This window comes from Pelodiscus sinensis, chromosome Z (assembly GCF_052426305.1).
Source record: "Pelodiscus sinensis isolate ZL-2025 chromosome Z, ASM5242630v1, whole genome shotgun sequence".
NCBI classification, from domain to species: Eukaryota; Metazoa; Chordata; order Testudines; family Trionychidae; genus Pelodiscus; species Pelodiscus sinensis.
Genome location: NC_143085.1, coordinates 893,897 through 918,410, shown reverse-complemented (window position 1 = coordinate 918,410; position 24,514 = coordinate 893,897). Strand labels below are relative to the sequence as shown.

Here is a 24,514-nt window from a genome sequence, read left to right as displayed (position 1 = left end):
ACTTCCTCTGCCCCTCCAACAGCGTCCCTGTGAGCTGGGCACTTGTGCAGCTGCTCAGCAGAGGTTCAGACGCGCCCGCAGCTGGGCTTGTGTTTCTCCCAGTGGTGCATGTTGGCATGGCTGGAGACGAGTAGCGGGAACATTGCTGGGCAATGTGAGGGGCAGGTGAACCCTGCCTCAGTTGCGCTTTTGGGGGTCCTAAGCCCACGGCCCCAGCTCGAGACAAATCGGGCCAGACAGCACAGGGTGGGTTCATTAGCTTTTACTGTCCTGGGTAAGTCCCAGTGCTGCAGTCCTAGGGCTAACGCCAGCTATGCGAGCAGCGACGTGGTCAATATATTATCTCTGAGTGCAGCACACGGTACAGCACGGCGCAGGCTCAGTGCTGGGAGCCCCGGCTCGGGGCCAGCAGCGCCTCCAAGAACATGCAGCACGGTTTGCTCACCCTCCCTCCACCCCAAGCCACAGTCAGTCAATAAAACCCCCCACACATCCAAGGCCACTGCCTTCGCCTGGAGACTGGTGGGCAGCCCCCTCCTCTGCTACCGTGAGCAGAGCCCCGTGGCTTTCAGGGCAGAGGGAGGGAGTGGCCCAGAGCACAGCTATTCCAGCCTGAGCCCGTGGCCCTGAAAGCCAGGCTCAGAGCATATGAGAGCCGCCCCTGCTCCGGCCTGCAAACGGACGCTCCCTGCAGAGGCACAAATCAAGAGGCCGGGACTCTGGCCACTCGTCCCCCTCCCGTAGCAGCACAGCAAGGCAGTGGATTTTGAAGCAGCAGCGGGGAATGCTACAGGCTCGGGCGCCAGCCATCAGGCCCAGGCACCTTCCTCTGGCCCTCCCGGCTCCGTCTGGCCCCACGGGGGCTCTGCAGAGGAGAAGGTCCGCAGGCGCCTGTGCTCTGCCGGGCGCGTGGACAAGGTGCCTGACATCTGGTAGCTGCGCGGCGTGGGGATCTTGGAGGGTTTCTTGTCCAGCTGCACATCCACACGTGGCCTCAGCTTGTAGCTGGAAAGCTCTTGCTCCGGTTTCTTCGGGGCCTCCTGTGGCTGGAGTCCCTGCGGCGTCTTGCCCCACCTCCCCGCCACAGAACCCTCCTGGGCCTCAGTCAGCTCCTCTGTGTCTGAGCCCGCCAGCTCCACGCTGGTCCAAGGCCCGGAGCCCACCGCCGGGGAGTTACTTTCATCTGAGGAACTCGAGAGAGCTGGCTTCCTCCGGCGCGAGGCCAGTTCCGGGGCCACGGAGTCCCAGACAGAGCCGTTCGGGAGCTCAGTGGGGGCCCATGGGCGCTGGGGCGCCAGGTTCCTCTTGGGCTCAAAGTCGGCCTGGAGGCCGTGCTTAGTGAAGAAGTTCAGGGAAGAGGAGGAGGAGCTGGAGGAACAGTAGGCAGAGTCAACAGCCCCTGCGTCTGGCGTGGTCTGCTGGGTGCAGCCTAGGGGCTCCCCCTCATCCCCGGCCAGCGCCAACAGCTGGGAGTTGGCCAGGAACTCCTCCTCCAGGTGCCGGTACAGCTGCTGCTCCTGGCTAGGGTCCAGGCGCAGGGGGGTCCGGAAGCTCTTCGCCAGCCCCTCCAGCTCCTGGGCCTGGGGGCTCTGCCCAAGGAGCCGCCCCCTCGCAGGGACCCCGGACTCAGACTCACCCGCCTGCCACTGTCTCTCAGGCCCCAGGGGCTGCTGCGGCACCCGGCCCGAGGGCTCGGCCACACTGCTGCTCGGAAGGGCTCGGCGAGCGGCAGGTGCTGGGCTGCTGGAGCCGCCCCGTGTCGGGCTTTTGTTCCTGGGGCTGGCTCGGCTGCTCTCCTTCAGCCCGGCGGTCCTGGCCCAGGAGTGCTGCCCGTCCTTCCCTCGGCTGATGAGCAGCACTGGCTCCTGGCTCTGCGCTCGGGGGCTGGGCTTGCCAGGCCCTTTGGCCAGGCGAGGCCGGCCCCGCTCCTCAGGGGCTGTCCTCCTCTGCCCCCGGAGGGCCCCGCGCTCCTGAGACTGGCTCCGGCTAGAAGGCTGCTTTGTGGGGGTCCCCTCGGACGCGCGCCTCCCCCCCGCCTTCCTGGGCACCCTTTGGAAGGCACCGTCCTCGCCATGCCTCCTGCCCAGAGGGCCGCTCTGGGCGGATGACGTGGAGGAGTCGCTGTCTCCAGAGAGGCGTCTGGCCCTGGGGGGCAGCTGGTCCCGAAGCCTGGAACAGAGGGGAGCACAAGGAGGAAAGGGCGTCAGCGCCATCTGCGGCTGGGCGGGGGAGAGAGAGGCACTGCTGGAGACAGCACATTTCACTGCCCGGCAGAAGCCTCGGCCAGGGCCGGGGCAGCCAGTCAATACTAGCTGCTGGCAGGCGGCACAGCCCCAGCTGGGATCCAAAGTCCCCTCCCCATAGCTGGGGCACTGGGATCCCTCACACAAAGCCAGGCCCAGCTCGCACTCGCCGGAGGCCCTGCAGCAAGCCCAGAATCCCACCTGGCTGCACAGCCGGCTTGGAGGCTGCTGATGTGTCATGCCCTGGAGCTCACAGCCCAGGGGCCGAACAGGAGGCTCGTGGCCCGGCGCTCGCAGCCAGACCGTTTTCCCTGAGGAGCCCACTGGAGGGCAGCCCGCTCTGCCACCGTGAATGTCTGCCAGAGCCTTTCCCCTCTGCTGCCCTGTCACAGCTCTGGTCCCTCTCCAGCTGGCCCCTGCCTCTGCGCAGCACTCTGTTCTCCGGAGCGAGGGGCCTGGGCGTACAGCGCGCGGGGCAGCCAGACCCTGCTGTGAATCCAGAATGCAGCCTGCTGCACCCAAGCCTTCCACTGCCCAGACGGGGGGGAAATGGGGCACATGTAGCTACACAGATCATTCAGCATAACAGCTCCACTTCCTGGGGCCAAGCCTCCACTGCTGAGCTTTCCTGATGTGCAAGTCCTCCGGCTTCACACTGCCCCCTGCCCCTCCTGGTTCAACTAGCAAACTGCAGGGGCCCCAGCACCCGCTGGCCTGGGCAGCTCAGGGCTTTTGTCACTGACAACCGAGAGCTGGGTCGCTGTGCTAGGTGCTGTACAGACATGAGGGAGGCCCTGTCCCAAAGAGCTTACCCTCGAACAGACAACTGCACAAAGGGAAACTGAGGCACAGAGCGGCACTGTGATTTGGCCAAGGTCATTCCACAGGTCAGCTGGAGAGCCAGGAATAGAACCCAGGCCCAGCCAGCCTGCTATTCATGGCACCCCACTGCTGCCCAGACAGACAAACACTAAGGCCAGCCACAGGAACCTCCCCCCCTCCGCATACTCCTGGAACAGGCTCCTGTGTCTGGCTGAGGCAGGGATGTCCTCAAAGCTTGAGAGAAAGACTTCAGGTTGCAGAGTCACCACTGCCGCAGCAGAAGCCTGCAAGTGACCCGTGCCTCATGCTGCCCATGCACTAGCCACTGAATCCACAGGCGCAGACACTTGATTTGCTAGTGGTGCTTTTGAAGAGGGGGTGTTGTGGGGCTCTCTGCCAGCTTAGGGGAGGCTATTTTTACCACCGTTATGTACATCTTTCATACCCTAGTTACCAATGGCAGCCGCCTTCGGTATGTCGCTGTTTTAATAACGAACTACGGAATGAATCAGTGCATTAAAAACGTTGCCATCCCCTACAAGCTGTCTTCACTATCGTCCCGCTTTAAGACACGATCTCTCCCCGCAGAGGTCTGACGGGGAGACCATTGCAGTCGGTTTGCCACATGCACTACTTTGCATTTCACTCAGTCTCATCTGCCATTGTGTTGCCCAGTTTGTGAGATCCCAACACAGACCACAGAGCGACATAAACCTTGCTACCTCCCTCTGTGCAGACCATTTAGGAATATGTTGAGCAGCACTTGGCCCAGCCCAAGCCGCTGGGGACACTGCTATTAACTTCTCTCCCATTTCTTCCTACCTTTACAGGAATGCAGGGCAGCTTTCTGGATCATCTCCCCATCCTTAGTGCAGCAAGCCTTCTGTTCTCTTAACCCTCCCCCCCGAACGCCTGGCCCCACGGCACACCCATTCCACACTCCAGCTCTGGCTCCGGGGACCGAGCACCCACTGGTGTTTTCTAAGGGTGCCTGAGGCCCAGAGCATCCGTGGAGTTGGCGCCTAGGCCTTGCTTTGTAGCCCGAGGGAGGTTACCGCACAAGCCAGCCTGAGTCATTCACTCCAGCTATGCTCGAGCCACAGCGTGTAACATTCCGAAAGGCGCGGGAAGTATTTTTATCCCCCCATCAGAAATAGCCCTGCTCAGGCCTGCCAGAAACCTTCCCCTTTGAGCTGGAAAATACATTCAGCCCAGGAGGGATTCGGAGGTGGAGACAGTTACTAGCAACAGTAAAATGCAAAACATTTCCAGAAGGGCCCCCTCTGGCTGTAGCGAAGGGTGACACCCCTCCCCCAGGCTGCGGGTGGCTGCCTTAGCTCCCTGTACAGGCGTGCACAGCTGTGCGGCCTGGCTCACTAGCATGAGAGCAAGGCTGATCCCCAGCAAAGCCGATAAGTAAGCTAAGAATAGAGCTACAATGCCTGGGCGCGCCGCGCTGGGGGAGGGCTGCACCTGGCTCCGGGATACTTCCTGGGGATCTGGGGCTGGACGATGCCACAGGGAGACTTCGGCTCGGCCTAGAGACCTTGTTGCTGTTTGAGGAAGTGGTTGTCATGGTGGCCTGCAGCCATTCCCAGGGAGTGAGTCAGTGGCTGGCTGAGCCAAGCCCTGCCTGGGGGCGGGTAGGACGTCCTGGAGCTGGGTTTCCTCTGACACGTAGGCTCGTGACAGCCCACCAAGGTGGCGCTGGAGCCCGGCCCCTTAACCACCCCCCAAGTTACAGGCATGGCTGGGGAGTCCCACCCCTGTGGCTGCAAAACCTGCCTCAGGAAGAGTGCTGTTTCATGGCCCCTTGGCCAGCGGGACCCAGCCCCGCCTTGGGAGCAAGGCCCTTGAGGAGCCCAGGCTAGGAAAGGGCAGACCCGGTTGCCCCAGAGCAGCAGGTGGGGGAGTGCAGGAGATTCTCTGTGCACAGAGATGGGGACGGCTGCCATAGCACGGGCACAACAGTCCGTGGCCTTCAGGAGCTGTCCGGGCCCCCCTCCCAGGGGGCCATGGCCCTACTGCACGGGGATGCGGGGGAGGAAGCTCTCTGGCTCGCGAGCTGTGGTCTCCTAGCCGTGCCTGTGCTCTGGGGCACAGTTCCCACTGGGCACCCCGGCACATGGTACCTGAGAGCAGCTGCAGGTCGTGGCTCAGATGCGTCGCAGCGTGCCTGTGCCGTGGTTCTCCGCAAGGGACTGGGGGAGCTCTGGGCAGACGAGGGGCCTGCGCCAGCCTGTGGACGGAGCCCTTCCAGCTTCTCCTGTCTGGTGTGCGAGGTCACTTTGGGGCTCTGTCTGGAGGAGTCCAATGGGACAGACAGCTCTCCCACCCCCCTGGCCGCAAGGCTGGACCGCTCCATCTTGGCCTGGCCCAAGTCCCCACCAACTGCGAGGTGCTTGTCCCCTGTGCGGAGGGTCTCTGCTGGCTGGCAGGGGCTCATGATTTCCAAGTGGCGCTGGGAGCTGGGGCTAGCAGCTCGTGGGCTGGAGGAGAAGCTGCCGGGAGATGCCGCCTTCTGTGGGGAGAAGCCCAGGGCACGTGCCTGCGTTAGCCGATGCGCTGTGGAGGGAACAGAGACATCAGCATGAGTGTCTCACGGACCAGGCCAGGATCAATGGGCCCCCCGTTCCCCATGACAGCTGCAAATACACCCGCTGGATCCCACCGCTCTGCTGTGCCTGCAGCAGGGCTGGGCAAGGGACAAGAGATGGGCCCTGGTCCCCCAGGATAGTGGGAGGTGAAAGAGAACTCGGCTTGGGAAGGGGGGAGGAGTGAGACCAGAGGGGGTCTCAAGAAGCCACAAAGCTGCAAGGGCCTCTCCTCTTGGGCCAGCCCAGCTTGCCTCCATGGCTCAGGAGCAAGGAGCCAAAGGGACGGGGGGAGGGGCAGTAGTGTCCAAGAACCGTCCCCCTGGAGAGGGGTGAGAACGAGCCACATGCACAGGGCATGGGGGGCAATGGCATTTCTCTAGCCCCAGCCCCTCAGGAACTTGTGGAGGGACGAGTCCTCCCCCCTCGCCACACTCACAGAGAGAGGCGCACCGGCAGGGATCGTGCTTGTCCAGGTAGTGCTCCAGGGTATCCCAGCCGCCACCAACTCGCACCATCACGTGGCTCCTCAGCACCTGGCAGGCCCCAGAGAGACACTGCCCGTCAGGCTCACTGTGGCCCAGACAGCCTGTCCCTGAGCAGCATGGCTCCCTCGCCACGGAGCAGGCCTGCCCTGGTGCTAATTCCCTGCTCACAGTCAGTATCAGAATGGCTGAAAACAGACATCTTTGTCGTACTGATAACTGACATGATAACAATAGCACCAATGAAACACTGGACTCACAGACTATTTAGTGGGACTTCTGCTGCTGCTAGAGGCGCACGAGTCAGTGCTGGGTGCTTGAGGGGCTCAGGACAGGGCGCTGGGGTGTGGGACGTGCAGAGGGCAGTGCTGGGGGCGGGAAGTAGAGTATGTGGGGGGGCCTGGGGCCAGATATCCTTACCTGGCCACAACTGGCCTACTGTACCTGGGCAGCAGTGGCTGGACATGGGACTAGGCCAGGATCGCTGCAGCCTCCCCTCCTACCTGTGCCACAGCTGGGGGCGGGGGAGCCACCAGCCCTTGCTGCACCCAGATGGGGGCCAGACTACAGGGCCTGCCCCAGGATCAGGTTGGATTAGTGTTAGGGTCACTTTGCTAGTGCACAGCTAAGGAGAACAGTTTCGTTTAACCAGTAAGAAAGGAAATATTAATCAAAAAATGATTAAACAGACTAAGCACTTGAACTTTCTCACGTTTGTTTACCAAACTTCATTCTAAATAAAAAAACAAAATAAAATAAGTTCAACAAAAAAAGTTTCAACATTGTCTTTGTTTATGGCAGAGGTGGGGAACTTTTTTGCCAGGGGCTACTGTAAAGTGGGTGCATAACCGGCCGGATAACCGTTCTGAGATAGTCGTTATTAAGGGTTCACAGGTCTGCTGGAAGTGGGTGCGCAGGGGTCTCTTTTGGGACGGCCGGATAACCGTTCTGAGATAGTCGTTATTAAGGGTTCCCAGGTCTGCTGGAAGTGGGTGCGCAGGGGTCTCTTTTGGGACGGCTGGATAACCGTTCTGAGATAGTCGTTATTAAGGGTTCCCAGGTCTGCTGGAAGTGGGTGCGCAGGGGTCTCTTTTGGGACGGCCGGATAACCGTTCTGAGATAGTCGTTATTAAGGGTTCCCAGGTCTGCTGGGAGTGGGTGCGCAGGGGTCTCTTTTGGGACGGCTGGATAACCGTTCTGAGATAGTCGTTATTAAGGGTTCCCAGGTCTGCTGGAAGTGGGTGCGCAGGGGTCTCTTTTGGGACGGCCGGATAACCGTTCTGAGATAGTCGTTATTAAGGGTTTCCAGGTCTGCTGGAAGTGGGTGCGCAGGGGTCTCTTTTGGGACGGCCGGATAACCGTTCTGAGATAGTCGTTATTAAGGGTTCCCAGGTCTGCTGGAAGTGGGTGCGCAGGGGTCTCTTTTGGGACGGCTGGATAACCGTTCTGAGATAGTCGTTATTAAGGGTTCCCAGGTCTGCTGGAAGTGGGTGCGCAGGGGTCTCTTTTGGGATGGCCGGATAACCGTTCTGAGATAGTCGTTATTAAGGGTTCCCAGGTCTGCTGGAAGTGGGTGCGCAGGGGTCTCTTTTGGGACGGCCGGATAACCGTTCTGAGATAGTCGTTATTAAGGGTTCCCAGGTCTGCTGGAAGTGGGTGCGCAGGGGTCTCTTTTGGGATGGCCGGATAACCGTTCTGAGATAGTCGTTATTAAGGGTTCCCAGGTCTGCTGGAAGTGGGTGCGCAGGGGTCTCTTTTGGGATGGCCGGATAACCGTTCTGAGATAGTCGTTATTAAGGGTTCCCAGGTCTGCTGGAAGTGGGTGCGCAGGGGTATCTTTTGGGACGGCCGGATAACCGTTCTGAGATAGTCGTTATTAAGGGTTCCCAGGTCTGCTGGAAGTGGGTGCGCAGGGGTCTCTTTTGGGATGGCCGGATAACCGTTCTGAGATAGTCGTTATTAAGGGTTCCCAGGTCTGCTGGAAGTGGGTGCGCAGGGGTATCTTTTGGGACGGCCGGATAACCGTTCTGAGATAGTCGTTATTAAGGGTTCCCAGGTCTGCTGGAAGTGGGTGCGCAGGGGTCTCTTTTGGGATGGCCGGATAACCGTTCTGAGATAGTCGTTATTAAGGGTTCCCAGGTCTGCTGGAAGTGGGTGCGCAGGGGTATCTTTTGGGACGGCCGGATAACCGTTCTGAGATAGTCGTTATTAAGGGTTCCCAGGTCTGCTGGAAGTGGGTGCGCAGGGGTCTCTTTTGGGACGGCCGGATAACCGTACTGAGATAGTCGTTATTAAGGGTTCCCAGGTCTGCTGGAAGTGGGTGCGCAGGGGTCTCTTTTGGGACGGCCGGATAACCGTTCTGAGATAGTCGTTATTAAGGGTTCCCAGGTCTGCTGGGAGTGGGTGCGCAGGGGTCTCTTTTGGGACGGCCGGATAACCGTTCTGAGATAGTCGTTATTAAGGGTTCCCAGGTCTGCTGGAAGTGGGTGCGCAGGGGTCTCTTTTGGGACGGCCGGATAACCGTTCTGAGATAGTCGTTATTAAGGGTTCCCAGGTCTGCTGGAAGTGGGTGCGCAGGGGTCTCTTTTGGGATGGCTGGATAACCGTTCTGAGATAGTCGTTATTAAGGGTTCCCAGGTCTGCTGGGAGTGGGTGCGCAGGGGTCTCTTTTGGGACGGCTGGATAACCGTTCTGAGATAGTCGTTATTAAGGGTTCCCAGGTCTGCTGGGAGTGGGTGCGCAGGGGTCTCTTTTGGGACGGCCGGATAACCGTTCTGAGATAGTCGTTATTAAGGGTTCCCAGGTCTGCTGGAAGTGGGTGCGCAGGGGTCTCTTTTGGGACGGCCGGATAACCGTTCTGAGATAGTCGTTATTAAGGGTTCCCAGGTCTGCTGGAAGTGGGTGCGCAGGGGTCTCTTTTGGGACGGCCGGATAACCGTTCTGAGATAGTCGTTATTAAGGGTTCCCAGGTCTGCTGGAAGTGGGTGCGCAGGGGTCTCTTTTGGGACGGCTGGATAACCGTTCTGAGATAGTCGTTATTAAGGGTTCCCAGGTCTGCTGGAAGTGGGTGCGCAGGGGTCTCTTTTGGGACGGCTGGATAACCGTTCTGAGATAGTCGTTATTAAGGGTTCCCCGGTCTGCTGGAAGTGGGTGCGCAGGGGTCTCTTTTGGGACGGCTGGATAACCGTTCTGAGATAGTCGTTATTAAGGGTTCCCAGGTCTGCTGGAAGTGGGTGCGCAGGGGTCTCTTTTGGGATGGCTGGATAACCGTTCTGAGATAGTCGTTATTAAGGGTTCCCAGGTCTGCTGGAAGTGGGTGCGCAGGGGTCTCTTTTGGGACGGCCGGATAACCGTTCTGAGATAGTCGTTATTAAGGGTTCCCCGGTCTGCTGGAAGTGGGTGCGCAGGGGTCTCTTTTGGGATGGCCGGATAACCGTTCTGAGATAGTCGTTATTAAGGGTTCCCCGGTCTGCTGGAAGTGGGTGCGCAGGGGTCTCTTTTGGGACGGCCGGATAACCGTTCTGAGATAGTCGTTATTAAGGGTTCCCAGGTCTGCTGGAAGTGGGTGCGCAGGGGTCTCTTTTGGGACGGCCGGATAACCGTTCTGAGATAGTCGTTATTAAGGGTTCCCAGGTCTGCTGGAAGTGGGTGCGCAGGGGTCTCTTTTGGGACGGCCGGATAACCGTTCTGAGATAGTCGTTATTAAGGGTTCCCAGGTCTGCTGGAAGTGGGTGCGCAGGGGTCTCTTTTGGGACGGCCGGATAACCGTTCTGAGATAGTCGTTATTAAGGGTTCCCAGGTCTGCTGGAAGTGGCTGCGCAGGGGTCTCTTTTGGGACGGCTGGATAACCGTTCTGAGATAGTCGTTATTAAGGGTTCCCAGGTCTGCTGGAAGTGGCTGCGCAGGGGTCTCTTTTGGGACGGCCGGATAACCGTTCTGAGATAGTCGTTATTAAGGGTTCCCAGGTCTGCTGGAAGTGGGTGCGCAGGGGTCTCTTTTGGGACGGCTGGATAACCGTTCTGAGATAGTCGTTATTAAGGGTTCCCAGGTCTGCTGGAAGTGGCTGCGCAGGGGTCTCTTTTGGGACGGCCGGATAACCGTTCTGAGATAGTCGTTATTAAGGGTTCCCAGGTCTGCTGGAAGTGGGTGCGCAGGGGTCTCTTTTGGGACGGCTGGATAACCGTTCTGAGATAGTCGTTATTAAGGGTTCCCAGGTCTGCTGGGAGTGGGTGCGCAGGGGTCTCTTTTGGGACGGCTGGATAACCGTTCTGAGATAGTCGTTATTAAGGGTTCCCAGGTCTGCTGGAAGTGGGTGCGCAGGGGTCTCTTTTGGGATGGCTGGATAACCGTTCTGAGATAGTCGTTATTAAGGGTTCCCAGGTCTGCTGGAAGTGGGTGCGCAGGGGTCTCTTTTGGGACGGCTGGATAACCGTTCTGAGATAGTCGTTATTAAGGGTTCCCAGGTCTGCTGGAAGTGGGTGCGCAGGGGTCTCTTTTGGGACGGCCGGATAACCGTTCTGAGATAGTCGTTATTAAGGGTTCCCAGGTCTGCTGGAAGTGGGTGCGCAGGGGTCTCTTTTGGGACGGCTGGATAACCGTTCTGAGATAGTCGTTATTAAGGGTTCCCAGGTCTGCTGGAAGTGGGTGCGCAGGGGTCTCTTTTGGGACGGCCGGATAACCGTTCTGAGATAGTCGTTATTAAGGGTTCCCAGGTCTGCTGGAAGTGGGTGCGCAGGGGTATCTTTTGGGACGGCTGGATAACCGTTCTGAGATAGTCGTTATTAAGGGTTCCCAGGTCTGCTGGAAGTGGGTGCGCAGGGGTCTCTTTTGGGACGGCCGGATAACCGTTCTGAGATAGTCGTTATTAAGGGTTCCCAGGTCTGCTGGAAGTGGGTGCGCAGGGGTCTCTTTTGGGACGGCTGGATAACCGTTCTGAGATAGTCGTTATTAAGGGTTCCCAGGTCTGCTGGAAGTGGGTGCGCAGGGGTATCTTTTGGGAGGGGCCGGATAACCGTTCTGAGATAGTCGTTATTAAGGGTTCCCAGGTCTGCTGGAAGTGGGTGCGCAGGGGTCTCTTTTGGGACGGCCGGATAACCGTTCTGAGATAGTCGTTATTAAGGGTTCCCCGGTCTGCTGGAAGTGGGTGCGCAGGGGTCTCTTTTGGGACGGCCGGATAACCGTTCTGAGATAGTCGTTATTAAGGGTTCCCAGGTCTGCTGGAAGTGGGTGCGCAGGGGTCTCTTTTGGGACGGCCGGATAACCGTTCTGAGATAGTCGTTATTAAGGGTTCCCAGGTCTGCTGGAAGTGGCTGCGCAGGGGTCTCTTTTGGGACGGCTGGATAACCGTTCTGAGATAGTCGTTATTAAGGGTTCCCAGGTCTGCTGGAAGTGGCTGCGCAGGGGTCTCTTTTGGGACGGCCGGATAACCGTTCTGAGATAGTCGTTATTAAGGGTTCCCAGGTCTGCTGGAAGTGGGTGCGCAGGGGTCTCTTTTGGGACGGCTGGATAACCGTTCTGAGATAGTCGTTATTAAGGGTTCCCAGGTCTGCTGGAAGTGGCTGCGCAGGGGTCTCTTTTGGGACGGCCGGATAACCGTTCTGAGATAGTCGTTATTAAGGGTTCCCAGGTCTGCTGGAAGTGGGTGCGCAGGGGTCTCTTTTGGGACGGCTGGATAACCGTTCTGAGATAGTCGTTATTAAGGGTTCCCAGGTCTGCTGGAAGTGGGTGCGCAGGGGTCTCTTTTGGGACGGCTGGATAACCGTTCTGAGATAGTCGTTATTAAGGGTTCCCAGGTCTGCTGGAAGTGGGTGCGCAGGGGTCTCTTTTGGGACGGCCGGATAACCGTTCTGAGATAGTCGTTATTAAGGGTTCCCAGGTCTGCTGGGAGTGGGTGCGCAGGGGTCTCTTTTGGGACGGCTGGATAACCGTTCTGAGATAGTCGTTATTAAGGGTTCCCAGGTCTGCTGGGAGTGGGTGCGCAGGGGTCTCTTTTGGGATGGCTGGATAACCGTTCTGAGATAGTCGTTATTAAGGGTTCCCAGGTCTGCTGGGAGTGGGTGCGCAGGGGTCTCTTTTGGGACGGCCGGATAACCGTACTGAGATAGTCGTTATTAAGGGTTCCCAGGTCTGCTGGGAGTGGGTGCGCAGGGGTCTCTTTTGGGACGGCTGGATAACCGTTCTGAGATAGTCGTTATTAAGGGTTCCCAGGTCTGCTGGAAGTGGGTGCGCAGGGGTCTCTTCTGGGACGGCCGGATAACCGTTCTGAGATAGTCGTTATTAAGGGTTCCCAGGTCTGCTGGGAGTGGGTGCGCAGGGGTCTCTTTTGGGACGGCCGGATAACCGTTCTGAGATAGTCGTTATTAAGGGTTCCCAGGTCTGCTGGAAGTGGGTGCGCAGGGGTCTCTTTTGGGATGGCTGGATAACCGTTCTGAGATAGTCGTTATTAAGGGTTCCCAGGTCTGCTGGAAGTGGGTGCGCAGGGGTCTCTTTTGGGACGGCTGGATAACCGTTCTGAGATAGTCGTTATTAAGGGTTCCCAGGTCTGCTGGAAGTGGGTGCGCAGGGGTCTCTTTTGGGACGGCCGGATAACCGTTCTGAGATAGTCGTTATTAAGGGTTCCCAGGTCTGCTGGAAGTGGGTGCGCAGGGGTCTCTTTTGGGACGGCTGGATAACCGTTCTGAGATAGTCGTTATTAAGGGTTCCCAGGTCTGCTGGAAGTGGGTGCGCAGGGGTCTCTTTTGGGACGGCTGGATAACCGTTCTGAGATAGTCGTTATTAAGGGTTCCCAGGTCTGCTGGAAGTGGGTGCGCAGGGGTATCTTTTGGGAGGGGCCGGATAACCGTTCTGAGATAGTCGTTATTAAGGGTTCCCAGGTCTGCTGGAAGTGGGTGCGCAGGGGTCTCTTTTGGGACGGCCGGATAACCGTTCTGAGATAGTCGTTATTAAGGGTTCCCAGGTCTGCTGGAAGTGGGTGCGCAGGGGTCTCTTTTGGGATGGCTGGATAACCGTTCTGAGATAGTCGTTATTAAGGGTTCCCCGGTCTGCTGGAAGTGGGTGCGCAGGGGTCTCTTTTGGGATGGCTGGATAACCGTTCTGAGATAGTCGTTATTAAGGGTTCCCAGGTCTGCTGGAAGTGGGTGCGCGGGGGTCTCTTTCGGGAGGGGCAGCGCTGCTCTGGAGGACAGAGCCCCCAGTGTAAATGGCCTGGCAGACGGGAGGACGGTGTGAGGTGAACAGGACGAGGCTGAGGAAGGGCCGGTGCGAAGCGCTCCGCCTAGGGAGGGGCAGCGCTGCTCTGGAGGGCAGAGCCCCCAGTGTAAATGGCCTGGCAGACGGGAGGACGGTGTGAGGTGAACAGGGCGAGGCTGAGGAAGGACCGGTGCGAAGCGCTCCGCCTAGGGAGGGGCAGCGCTGCTCTGGAGGGCAGAGCCCCCAGTGTAAATGGCCTGGCAGACGGGAGGACGGTGTGAGGTGAACAGGGCGAGGCTGAGGAAGGGCCGGTGCGAAGCGCTCCGCCTAGGGAGGGGCAGCGCTGCTCTGGAGGGCAGAGCCCCCAGTGTAAATGGCCTGGCAGACGGGAGGACGGTGTGAGGTGAACAGGGCGAGGCTGAGGAAGGGCCGGTGCGAAGCGCTCCGCCTAGGGAGGGGCAGCGCTGCTCTGGAGGGCAGAGCCCCCAGTGTAAATGGCCTGGCAGACGGGAGGACGGTGTGAGGTGAACAGGGCGAGGCTGAGGAGGGGCCGGTGCGAAGCGCTCCGCCTAGGGAGGGGCAGCGCTGCTCTGGAGGGCAGAGCCCCCAGTGTAAATGGCCTGGCAGACGGGAGGACGGTGTGAGGTGAACAGGTCGAGGCTGAGGAGGGGCCGGTGCGAAGCGCTCCGCCTAGGGAGGGCAGCGCTGCTCTGGAGGGCAGAGCCCCCAGTGTAAATGGCCTGGCAGACGGGAGGACGGTGTGAGGTGAACAGGGCGAGGCTGAGGAAGGACCGGTGCGAAGCGCTCCGCCTAGGGAGGGGCAGCGCTGCTCTGGAGGGCAGAGCCCCCAGTGTAAATGGCCTGGCAGACGGGAGGACGGTGTGAGGTGAACAGGGCGAGGCTGAGGAAGGGCCGGTGCGAAGCGCTCCACCTAGGGAGGGGCAGCGCTGCTCTGGAGGGCAGAGCCCCCAGTGTAAATGGCCTGGCAGACGGGAGGACGGTGTGAGGTGAACAGGGCGAGGCTGAGGAAGGACCGGTGCGAAGCGCTCCGCCTAGGGAGGGGCAGCGCTGCTCTGGAGGGCAGAGCCCCCAGTGTAAATGGCCTGGCACACGGGAGGACGGTGTGAGGTGAACAGGGCGAGGCTGAGGAAGGACCGGTGCGAAGCGCTCCGCCTAGGGAGGGGCAGCGCTGCTCTGGAGGGCAGAGCCCCCAGTGTAAATGGCCTGGCACACGGGAGGACGGTGTGAGGTGAACAGGGCGAGGCTGAGGAAGGGCCGGTGCGAAGCGCTCCGCCTAGGGAGGGGCAGCGCTGCTCTGGAGGGCAGAGCCCCCAGTGTAAATGGCCTGGCACACGGGAGGACGGTGTGAGGTGAACAGGGCGAGGCTGAGGAGGGGCCGGTACGAAGCGCTCCGCCTAGGGAGGGGCAGCGCTGCTCTGGAGGGCAGAGCCCCCAGTGTAAATGGCCTGGCACACGGGAGGACGGTGTGAGGTGAACAGGGCGAGGCTGAGGAGGGGCCGGTGCGAAGCGCTCCGCCTAGGGAGGGGCAGCGCTGCTCTGGAGGGCAGAGCCCCCAGTGTAAATGGCCTGGCAGACGGGAGGACGGTGTGAGGTGAACAGGGCGAGGCTGAGGAAGGACCGGTGCGAAGCGCTCCGCCTAGGGAGGGGCAGCGCTGCTCTGGAGGGCAGAGCCCCCAGTGTAAATGGCCTGGCACACGGGAGGACGGTGTGAGGTGAACAGGGCGAGGCTGAGGAAGGGCCGGTGCGAAGCGCTCCGCCTAGGGAGGGGCAGCGCTGCTCTGGAGGGCAGAGCCCCCAGTGTAAATGGCCTGGCAGACGGGAGGACGGTGTGAGGTGAACAGGGCGAGGCTGAGGAAGGGCCGGTACGAAGCGCTCCGCCTAGGGAGGGGCAGCGCTGCTCTGGAGGGCAGAGCCCCCAGTGTAAATGGCCTGGCAGACGGGAGGACGGTGTGAGGTGAACAGGGCGAGGCTGAGGAGGGGCCGGTGCGAAGCGCTCCGCCTAGGGAGGGGCAGCGCTGCTCTGGAGGGCAGAGCCCCCAGTGTAAATGGCCTGGCAGACGGGAGGACGGTGTGAGGTGAACAGGGCGAGGCTGAGGAAGGGCCGGTGCGAAGCGCTCCGCCTAGGGAGGGGCAGCGCTGCTCTGGAGGGCAGAGCCCCCAGTGTAAATGGCCTGGCACACGGGAGGACGGTGTGAGGTGAACAGGGCGAGGCTGAGGAGGGGCCGGTGTGAAGCGCTCCGCCTAGGGAGGGGCAGCGCTGCTCTGGAGGGCAGAGCCCCCAGTGTAAATGGCCTGGCACACGGGAGGACGGTGTGAGGTGAACAGGGCGAGGCTGAGGAAGGACCGGTGTGAAGCGCTCCGCCTAGGGAGGGGCAGCGCTGCTCTGGAGGGCAGAGCCCCCAGTGTAAATGGCCTGGCAGACGGGAGGACGGTGTGAGGTGAACAGGGCGAGGCTGAGGAAGGGCCGGTGCGAAGCGCTCCGCCTAGGGGGGGCCGCGCGCTGGGAGGGCAGAGCCCCCAGTGTAAATGGCCTGGCAGACGGGAGGACGGTCTGAGGTGAACAGGGCGAGGCTGAGGAAGGGCCGGTGCGAAGCGCTCCGCCTAGGGAGGGCCGCGCGCTGGGAGGGCAGAGCCCCCAGTGTAAATGGCCTGGCACACGGGAGGACGGTGTGAGGTGAACAGGGCGAGGCTGAGGAAGGACCGGTGCGAAGCGCTCCGCCTAGGGAGGGGCAGCGCTGCTCTGGAGGGCAGAGCCCCCAGTGTAAATGGCCTGGCAGACGGGAGGACGGTGTGAGGTGAACAGGGCGAGGCTGAGGAAGGGCCGGTGCGAAGCGCTCCGCCTAGGGAGGGGCAGCGCTGCTCTGGAGGGCAGAGCCCCCAGTGTAAATGGCCGGGCAGACGGGAGGACGGTGTGAGGTGAACAGGGCGAGGCTGAGGAAGGACCGGTGCGAAGCGCTCCGCCTAGGGAGGGGCAGCGCTGCTCTGGAGGGCAGAGCCCCCAGTGTAAATGGCCGGGCAGACGGGAGGACGGTGTGAGGTGAACAGGGCGAGGCTGAGGAAGGACCGGTGTGAAGCGCTCCGCCTAGGGAGGGGCAGCGCTGCTCTGGAGGGCAGAGCCCCCAGTGTAAATGGCCTGGCAGACGGGAGGACGGTGTGAGGTGAACAGGGCGAGGCTGAGGAGGGGCCGGTGCGAAGCGCTCCGCCTAGGGAGGGGCAGCGCTGCTCTGGAGGGCAGAGCCCCCAGTGTAAATGGCCTGGCAGACGGGAGGACGGTGTGAGGTGAACAGGGCGAGGCTGAGGAAGGGCCGGTGCGAAGCGCTCCGCCTAGGGAGGGGCAGCGCTGCTCTGGAGGGCAGAGCCCCCAGTGTAAATGGCCTGGCAGACGGGAGGACGGTGTGAGGTGAACAGGGCGAGGCTGAGGAAGGACCGGTGCGAAGCGCTCCGCCTAGGGAGGGGCAGCGCTGCTCTGGAGGGCAGAGCCCCCAGTGTAAATGGCCTGGCACACGGGAGGACGGTGTGAGGTGAACAGGGCGAGGCTGAGGAAGGGCCGGTGCGAAGCGCTCCGCCTAGGGAGGGGCAGCGCTGCTCTGGAGGGCAGAGCCCCCAGTGTAAATGGCCTGGCAGACGGGAGGACGGTGTGAGGTGAACAGGGCGAGGCTGAGGAGGGGCCGGTGCGAAGCGCTCCGCCTAGGGAGGGGCAGCGCTGCTCTGGAGGGCAGAGCCCCCAGTGTAAATGGCCTGGCAGACGGGAGGACGGTGTGAGGTGAACAGGGCGAGGCTGAGGAAGGACCGGTGCGAAGCGCTCCGCCTAGGGAGGGGCAGCGCTGCTCTGGAGGGCAGAGCCCCCAGTGTAAATGGCCTGGCACACGGGAGGACGGTGTGAGGTGAACAGGGCGAGGCTGAGGAAGGACCGGTGTGAAGCGCTCCGCCTAGGGAGGGGCAGCGCTGCTCTGGAGGGCAGAGCCCCCAGTGTAAATGGCCTGGCAGACGGGAGGACGGTGTGAGGTGAACAGGGCGAGGCTGAGGAAGGGCCGGTGCGAAGCGCTCCGCCTAGGGAGGGGCAGCGCTGCTCTGGAGGGCAGAGCCCCCAGTGTAAATGGCCGGGCAGACGGGAGGACGGTGTGAGGTGAACAGGGCGAGGCTGAGGAAGGTCCGGTGCGAAGCGCTCCGCCTAGGGAGGGGCAGCGCTGCTCTGGAGGGCAGAGCCCCCAGTGTAAATGGCCTGGCAGACGGGAGGACGGTGTGAGGTGAACAGGGCGAGGCTGAGGAAGGGCCGGTGCGAAGCGCTCCGCCTAGGGAGGGGCAGCGCTGCTCTGGAGGGCAGAGCCCCCAGTGTAAATGGCCTGGCAGACGGGAGGACGGTGTGAGGTGAACAGGGCGAGGCTGAGGAAGGGCCGGTACGAAGCGCTCCGCCTAGGGAGGGGCAGCGCTGCTCTGGAGGGCAGAGCCCCCAGTGTAAATGGCCTGGCAGACGGGAGGACGGTGTGAGGTGAACAGGGCGAGGCTGAGGAGGGGCCGGTGCGAAGCGCTCCGCCTAGGGAGGGGCAGCGCTGCTCTGGAGGGCAGAGCCCCCAGTGTAAATGGCCTGGCAGACGGGAGGACGGTGTGAGGTGAACAGGGCGAGGCTGAGGAAGGACCGGTGCGAAGCGCTCCGCCTAGGGAGGGGCAGCGCTGCTCTGGAGGGCAGAGCCCCCAGTGTAAATGGCCTGGCAGACGGGAGGACGGTGTGAGGTGAACAGGGCGAGGCTGAGGAAGGACCGGTGCGAAGCGCTCCGCCTAGGGAGGGGCAGCGCTGCTCTGGAGGGCAGAGCCCCCAGTGTAAATGGCCTGGCAGACGGGAGGACGGTGTGAGGTGAACAGGGCGAGGCTGAGGGGGGGCCGGTGCGAAGCGCTCCGCCTAGGGAGGGGCAGCGCTGCTCTGGAGGACAGAGCCCCCAGTGTAAATGGCCTGGCAGACGGGAGGACGGTGTGAGGTGAACAGGGCGAGGCTGAGGAGGGGCCGGTACGAGCGCTCCGCCTAGGGGGGCCGCGCGCGCTGGGAGGGGCGCTGCAGGGGAGTTGGGGGCCGCGCGCTGGGAGGGGCGCTGCAGGGGAGTTGGGGGCCGCGCGCTGGGAGGGGCGCTGCAGGGGAGTTGGGGGCCGCGCGCTGGGAGGGGCGCTGCAGGGGAGTTGGGGGCCGCGCGCTGGGAGGGGCGCTGCAGGGGAGTTGGGGGCCGCGCGCTGGGAGGGGCGCTGCAGGGGAGTTGGGGGCCGCGCGCTGGGAGGGGCGCTGCAGGGGAGTTGGGGGCCGCGCGCTGGGAGGGGCGCTGCAGGGGAGTTGGGGGCCGCGCGCTGGGAGGGGCGCTGCAGGGGAGTTAGGGGCCGCGCGCACTGGGAGGGGCGCTGCAGGGGAGTTAGGGGCCGCGCGCTGGGAGGGGCGCTGCAGGGGAGTTGGGGGCCGCGCGCTGGGAGGGGCGCTGCAGGGGAGTTAGGGGCCGCGCGCACTGGGAGGGGCGCTGCAGGGGAGTTAGGGGCCGCGCGCTGGGAGGGGCGCTGCAGGGGAGTTGGGGGCCGCGCGCTGGGAGGGGCGCTGCAGGGGAGTTGGGGGCCGCGCGCTGGGAGGGGCGCTGCAGGGGAGTGGGGGGCCGCGCGCTGGGAGGGGCGCTGCAGGGGAGTTAGGGGCCGCGCGCTGGGAGGGGCGCTGCAGGGGAGTTGGGGGCCGCGCGCTGGGAGGGGCGCTGCAGGGGAGTTGGGGGCCGCGCGCTGGGAGGGGCGCTGCAGGGGAGTTGGGGGCCGCGCGCTGGGAGGGGCGCTGCAGGGGAGTTGGGGGCCGCGCGCTGGGAGGGGCGCTGCAGGGGAGTGGGGGGCCGCGCGCTGGGAGGGGCGCTGCAGGGGAGTGGGGGGCCGCGCGCTGGGAGGGGCGCTGCAGGGGAGTGGGGGGCCGCGCGCTGGGAGGGGCGCTGCAGGGGAGTGGGGGGCCGCGCGCTGGGAGGGGCGCTGCAGGGGAGTGGGGGGCCGCGCGCTGGGAGGGGCGCTGCAGGGGAGTTGGGGGCCGCGCGCGCTGGGAGGGGCGCTGCAGGGGAGTTGGGGGCCGCGCGCTGGGAGGGGCGCTGCAGGGGAGTTGGGGGCCGCGCGCTGGGAGGGGCGCTGCAGGGGAGTTGGGGGCCGCGCGCTGGGAGGGGCGCTGCAGGGGAGTGGGGGGCCGCGCGCTGGGAGGGGCGCTGCAGGGGAGTGGGGGGCCGCGCGCTGGGAGGGGCGCTGCAGGGGAGTGGGGGGCCGCGCGCTGGGAGGGGCGCTGCAGGGGAGTGGGGGGCCGCGCGCTGGGAGGGGCGCTGCAGGGGAGTTGGGGGCCGCGCGCGCTGGGAGGGGCGCTGCAGGGGAGTTGGGGGCCGCGCGCTGGGAGGGGCGCTGCAGGGGAGTTAGGGGCCGCGCGCTGGGAGGGGCGCTGCAGGGGAGTTGGGGGCCGCGCGCTGGGAGGGGCGCTGCAGGGGAGTTGGGGGCCGCGCGCTGGGAGGGGCGCTGCAGGGGAGTTGGGGGCCGCGCGCTGGGAGGGGCGCTGCAGGGGAGTTAGGGGCCGCGCGCTGGGAGGGGCGCTGCAGGGGAGTTGGGGGCCGCGCGCTGGGAGGGGCGCTGCAGGGGAGTTGGGGGCCGCGCGCTGGGAGGGGCGCTGCAGGGGAGTTGGGGGCCGCGCGCGCTGGGAGGGGCGCTGCAGGGGAGTTGGGGGCCGCGCGCTGGGAGGGGCGCTGCAGGGGAGTTGGGGGCCGCGCGCTGGGAGGGGCGCTGCAGGGGAGTTGGGGGCCGCGCGCTGGGAGGGGCGCTGCAGGGCAGTTGGGGGCCGCGCGCTGGGAGGGGCGCTGCAGGGGAGTTGGGGGCCGCGCGCGCTGGGAGGGGCGCTGCAGGGGAGTTGGGGGCCGCGCGCTGGGAGGGGCGCTGCAGGGGAGTTGGGGGCCGCGCGCGCTGGGAGGGGCGCTGCAGGGGAGTTGGGGGCCGCGCGCTGGGAGGGGCGCTGCAGGGGAGTTGGGGGCCGCGCGCTGGGAGGGGCGCTGCAGGGGAGTTGGGGGCCGCGCGCTGGGAGGGGCGCTGCAGGGGAGTTGGGGGCCGCGCGCACTGGGAGGGGCGCTGCAGGGGAGTTGGGGGCCGCGCGCGCTGGGAGGGGCGCTGCAGGGGAGTTGGGGGCCGCGCGCTGGGAGGGGCGCTGCAGGGGAGTTGGGGGCCGCGCGCTGGGAGGGGCGCTGCAGGGGAGTTGGGGGCCGCGCGCGCTGGGAGGGGCGCTGCAGGGGAGTTAGGGGCCGTAGCGGGCGCGAGCCAGCAGTGTCGCTGCTGCACACAAAGCCAAGGCCTGAGAGCAGCGCTGAGCGGGGCCCGCCCCTTGCCCCGCCCCTCAGGGCAGCCGGGCTGGTTCCGCCCCTGAGGAGCAGCCTGGGGGACCCCGGGGCGGGTTCCAGCCTCTACAGGGGCCCGGGGAGGGGGTGCTCCCCTGGCTCTGAGGGCAGGACGGGGGGGGGTAACCCCTGGGCGGGGGCGCTGCGGGGGGCCGGGCCCTGCCGGCCACGCTCCTAGGTCCCAGGGCGACCGGGCTTTGTGCCCCCCACGGGCCAGAATGAGGGGTCCGGGGCGGGGGGGGCAGTGGGGGCGGGGCGGAGGCGCGTGACGTAGGGGAGGCTTACTTTTCCCGCCCAGGGCGGCTGCCCGAGCTGTCGGAGGCCCCGCCTCCCATCGCTGCCATTGGCTGGATTCCCGCCAATGGGAGCAGCGGGGAGAAGCTTCCAGGAGCGCGCGGCCCTTCGCCGCTAGCTCTCCGCCCCGCCCGTTAGAGTTGCGCGCGCAGCCGCTCGTGGCTCCGCCTCTGCCCCGCTGACGCACGAAGCTCGTAGCCCCAGTCCGGGCGGGGGGCCGTGCCTCAGTTTCCCTGGCAGCGAGAGCTGGCGAGCGGGGCACAGAGCCCGGGCGCGCCCCCTGCCGGTCCCCGGCGCTGGCCCTGTGCACGTGGTCCTGCCGGATCCTGGCCGCGCCTGCCGGCGCACGAGGGGCGCCGCGTGACTCAGTTTCCCTTCCTGCCCCGCCCGCAACACGCGCCAGGGCTGTAGCTCTCCGCCAGCAGCTCTGCCCCTCCCGGACCCACCCCCGTGCACTGTGCCCCTCATTAGCCCCGCTCTACATCCGGGGAAACTGAGGTACGGGGGTAGGGGTCGAGCACGTGACTTACTCAACGTCAGAGGCCCAGCACTGCAGACGATCGGGCTCCCAGGTCTGAGCAATCACCACTAGGCAGTGCTGCTTAGTCCTCCCTGCACTGGGCTACAGCCTGGCCCCAGCCCCTGCACCCAGGATCCCCCCCTTCCAGGCTCCCAGCCCTCACCGCCCTCAGCGTCGCTGCCAGCTCCAGCGCCAGCCAATGGGGAGCAGATGGTCTCGGAGGACCAACAGCACCTCTCCCGCTCCTGCAGATCAAGCGGCCCTGGCCAGCAAAGAGCCCTCCCAAAAATCACACAGGCTCAGACCCCACGGCACGGACAGAACTTCAGGTGTCACCTGGCATCCCTGCTAGCCCACAGGTGCCCGAGCAGGGTGGTGCTAGAGCACTGAAGAGGTACTCACCAGCACCTCCGCCCGTCCCCACTGTTGGGCTCCGAGGTGTGGCAGTTTGCCATAAGGTCACCCAGTGAAGCCAGGACGTCCTGGCTCCCCGCGTGTGCCCCAGCCACTAGGCACCACTGCCCGTCAGGGAGGGAGAAGCCGGCATGCCCACAGCTGACCGTAGCAGTGCCCAAGGAGGGGGACCAGCTCGGGTACCGCATGGCAGAGAAGGGAGCAGGACAGAAAGGAAACACGGCTGCGGAGGGTCTTACTCGAACAAAGATCAGTGCGTTGGAGTCTCCCACTTTATATTTACCCTCTGAGATTTTGATCATGGGAAACTGAGAGGGGCAGGTACAGCAGCCCAGAACCTCTCGCACCTGAAAAAAGGAGGAAATGAGACTAGTAAGAGTCAGCGGCCACGTCCCGGAGACGAACCCCAGCCCGCAGCTAAGCCCGGACATCTGGGCACCAGAGTCAGCTGGGAGCCCTTCCGGGGCCTTAGCCCTGTGCCCACCGCAAGTAACTGCCCACAGGCGGAGCCGTCGGTACCCGTGTGCAGAATGCAGAGCCGCCTGGGGCACCCCTGGGTCTAATGTCCATCCACCTGCCTCTTCCTAGCCCTGTTCTGTCATCCCGGCCCCCCCCCCAGCGCCGTCACTGTCACCCTGGGCTCTCCCCCCCCCCAGCGCCGTCACTGTCACCCTGGGCTCTCCCCCCCCCGGCGCCATCACTGTCACCCTGGGCTCTCCCCCCCCCCCCAGCGCCGTCACTGTCACCCTGGGCTCTCCCCTCCCGGCGCCGTCACTGTCACCCTGGGCTCTCCCCCCCCCCCCCCAGCGCCGTCACTGTCACCCTGGGCTCTCCCCTCCCGGCGCCGTCACTGTCACCCTGGGCTCTCCCCCCCGGCGCCGTCACTGTCACCCTGGGCTCTCCCCTCCCGGCGCCGTCACTGTCATCCTGGGCTCTCCCCTCCCGGCGCCGTCACTGTCACCCTGGGCTCTCCCCCCCCCCCAGCGCCGTCACTGTCACCCTGGGCTCTCCCCCCCGGCGCCGTCACTGTCATCCTGGGCTCTCCCCTCCCGGCGCCGTCACTGTCACCCTGGGCTCTCCCCCCCCCCAGCGCCGTCACTGTCACCCTGGGCTCTCCCCCCCCCCGGCACCGTCACTGTCACCCTGGGCTCCCCCCCCCCAGCGCCGTCACTGTCATCCTGGGCTCTCCCCCCCCCCCAGCGCCGTCACTGTCACCCTGGGCTCCCCCCCCCCAGCGCCGTCACTGTCACCCTGGGCTCTCCCCCCCGGCGCCGTCACTGTCACCCTGGGCTCTCCCCTCCCGGCGCCGTCACTGTCACCCTGGGCTCTCCCCCCCCCCCGGCACCGTCACTGTCACCCTGGGCTCCCCCCCCCGGCGCCGTCACTGTCATCCTGGGCTCTCCCCCCCCCCCAGCGCCGTCACTGTCACCCTGGGCTCCCCCCCCGGCGCCGTCACTGTCATCCTGGGCTCTCCCCCCCCCCCCCCAGCGCCGTCACTGTCACCCTGGGCTCTCCCCTCCCGGCGCCGTCACTGTCACCCTGGGCTCTCCCCCCCGGCGCCGTCACTGTCACCCTGGGCTCCCCCCCCCCCGCGCCGTCACTGTCACCCTGGGCTCCCCCCCCCCGGCGCCGTCACTGTCATCCTGGGCTCTCCCCCCCCCCCAGCGCCGTCACTGTCATCCTGGGCTCTCCCCCCCCCCCCCCAGCGCCGTCACTGTCATCCTGGGCTCTCCCCCCCCCCAGCGCCGTCACTGTCATCCTGGGCTCCCCCCCCCCCCAGCGCCGTCACTGTCACCCTGGGCTCTCCCCCCCGGCGCCGTCACTGTCACCCTGGGCTCTCCCCCCCCCCGGCGCCGTCACTGTCACCCTGGGCTCTCCCCCCCCCCCCCGCGCCGTCACTGTCACCCTGGGCTCTCCCCCCGGCGCCGTCACTGTCACCCTGGGCTCTCCCCCCCCCCGGCGCCGTCACTGTCACCCTGGGCTCTCCCCCCCCCCGGCGCCGTCACTGTCACCCTGGGCTCCCCCCCCCCCGCGCCGTCACTGTCACCCTGGGCTCTCCCCCCCCCGGCGCCGTCACTGTCACCCTGGGCTCCCCCCCCCCGCGCCGTCACTGTCACCCTGGGCTCTCCCCCCCAGCGCCGTCACTGTCATCCTGGGCTCTCCCCCCCCCCCAGCGCCGTCACTGTCATCCTGGGCTCTCCCCCCCCCCCCCAGCGCCGTCACTGTCACCCTGGGCTCTCCCCCCCCCCGGCGCCGTCACTGTCACCCTGGGCTCTCCCCCCCCCCCGGCACCGTCACTGTCACCCTGGGCTCCCCCCCCCCCCAGCGCCGTCACTGTCATCCTGGGCTCTCCCCCCCGGCGCCGTCACTGTCACCCTGGGCTCTCCCCCCCCCGGCGCCATCACTGTCACCCTGGGCTCTCCCCCCCCCCCAGCGCCGTCACTGTCATCCTGGGCTCTCCCCCCCCCCCAGCGCCGTCACTCTCACCCTGGGCTCTCCCCTCCCGGCGCCGTCACTGTCACCCTGGGCTCTCCCCCCCCCGGCGCCGTCACTGTCACCCTGGGCTCTCCCC

General features: G+C 64.8%; 1 protein-coding gene across 3 annotated transcripts in view; it reads right to left on the bottom strand.

Annotated features, from left to right (window-relative positions):
- Positions 1-246: 246 nt before the first annotated feature.
- The window catches only part of GAS2L1 (growth arrest specific 2 like 1), a 51,629-nt gene continuing 27,361 nt past the window's right edge, over positions 247-24,514 (bottom strand). For all 3 annotated transcript variants that reach the window (XM_075897919.2, XM_075897921.2, XM_075897920.2), the window contains 4 exons: positions 22,182-22,289; positions 6,099-6,195; positions 5,198-5,630; positions 247-2,169 (listed from right to left, as the gene is read on the bottom strand). In XM_075897919.2, the coding sequence (XP_075754034.1) occupies positions 810-2,169; positions 5,198-5,630; positions 6,099-6,195; positions 22,182-22,289 (1,998 nt within the window). In that variant the 3' untranslated portion in view covers positions 247-809. The remainder of the gene's footprint in view (positions 2,170-5,197; positions 5,631-6,098; positions 6,196-22,181; positions 22,290-24,514) is intronic.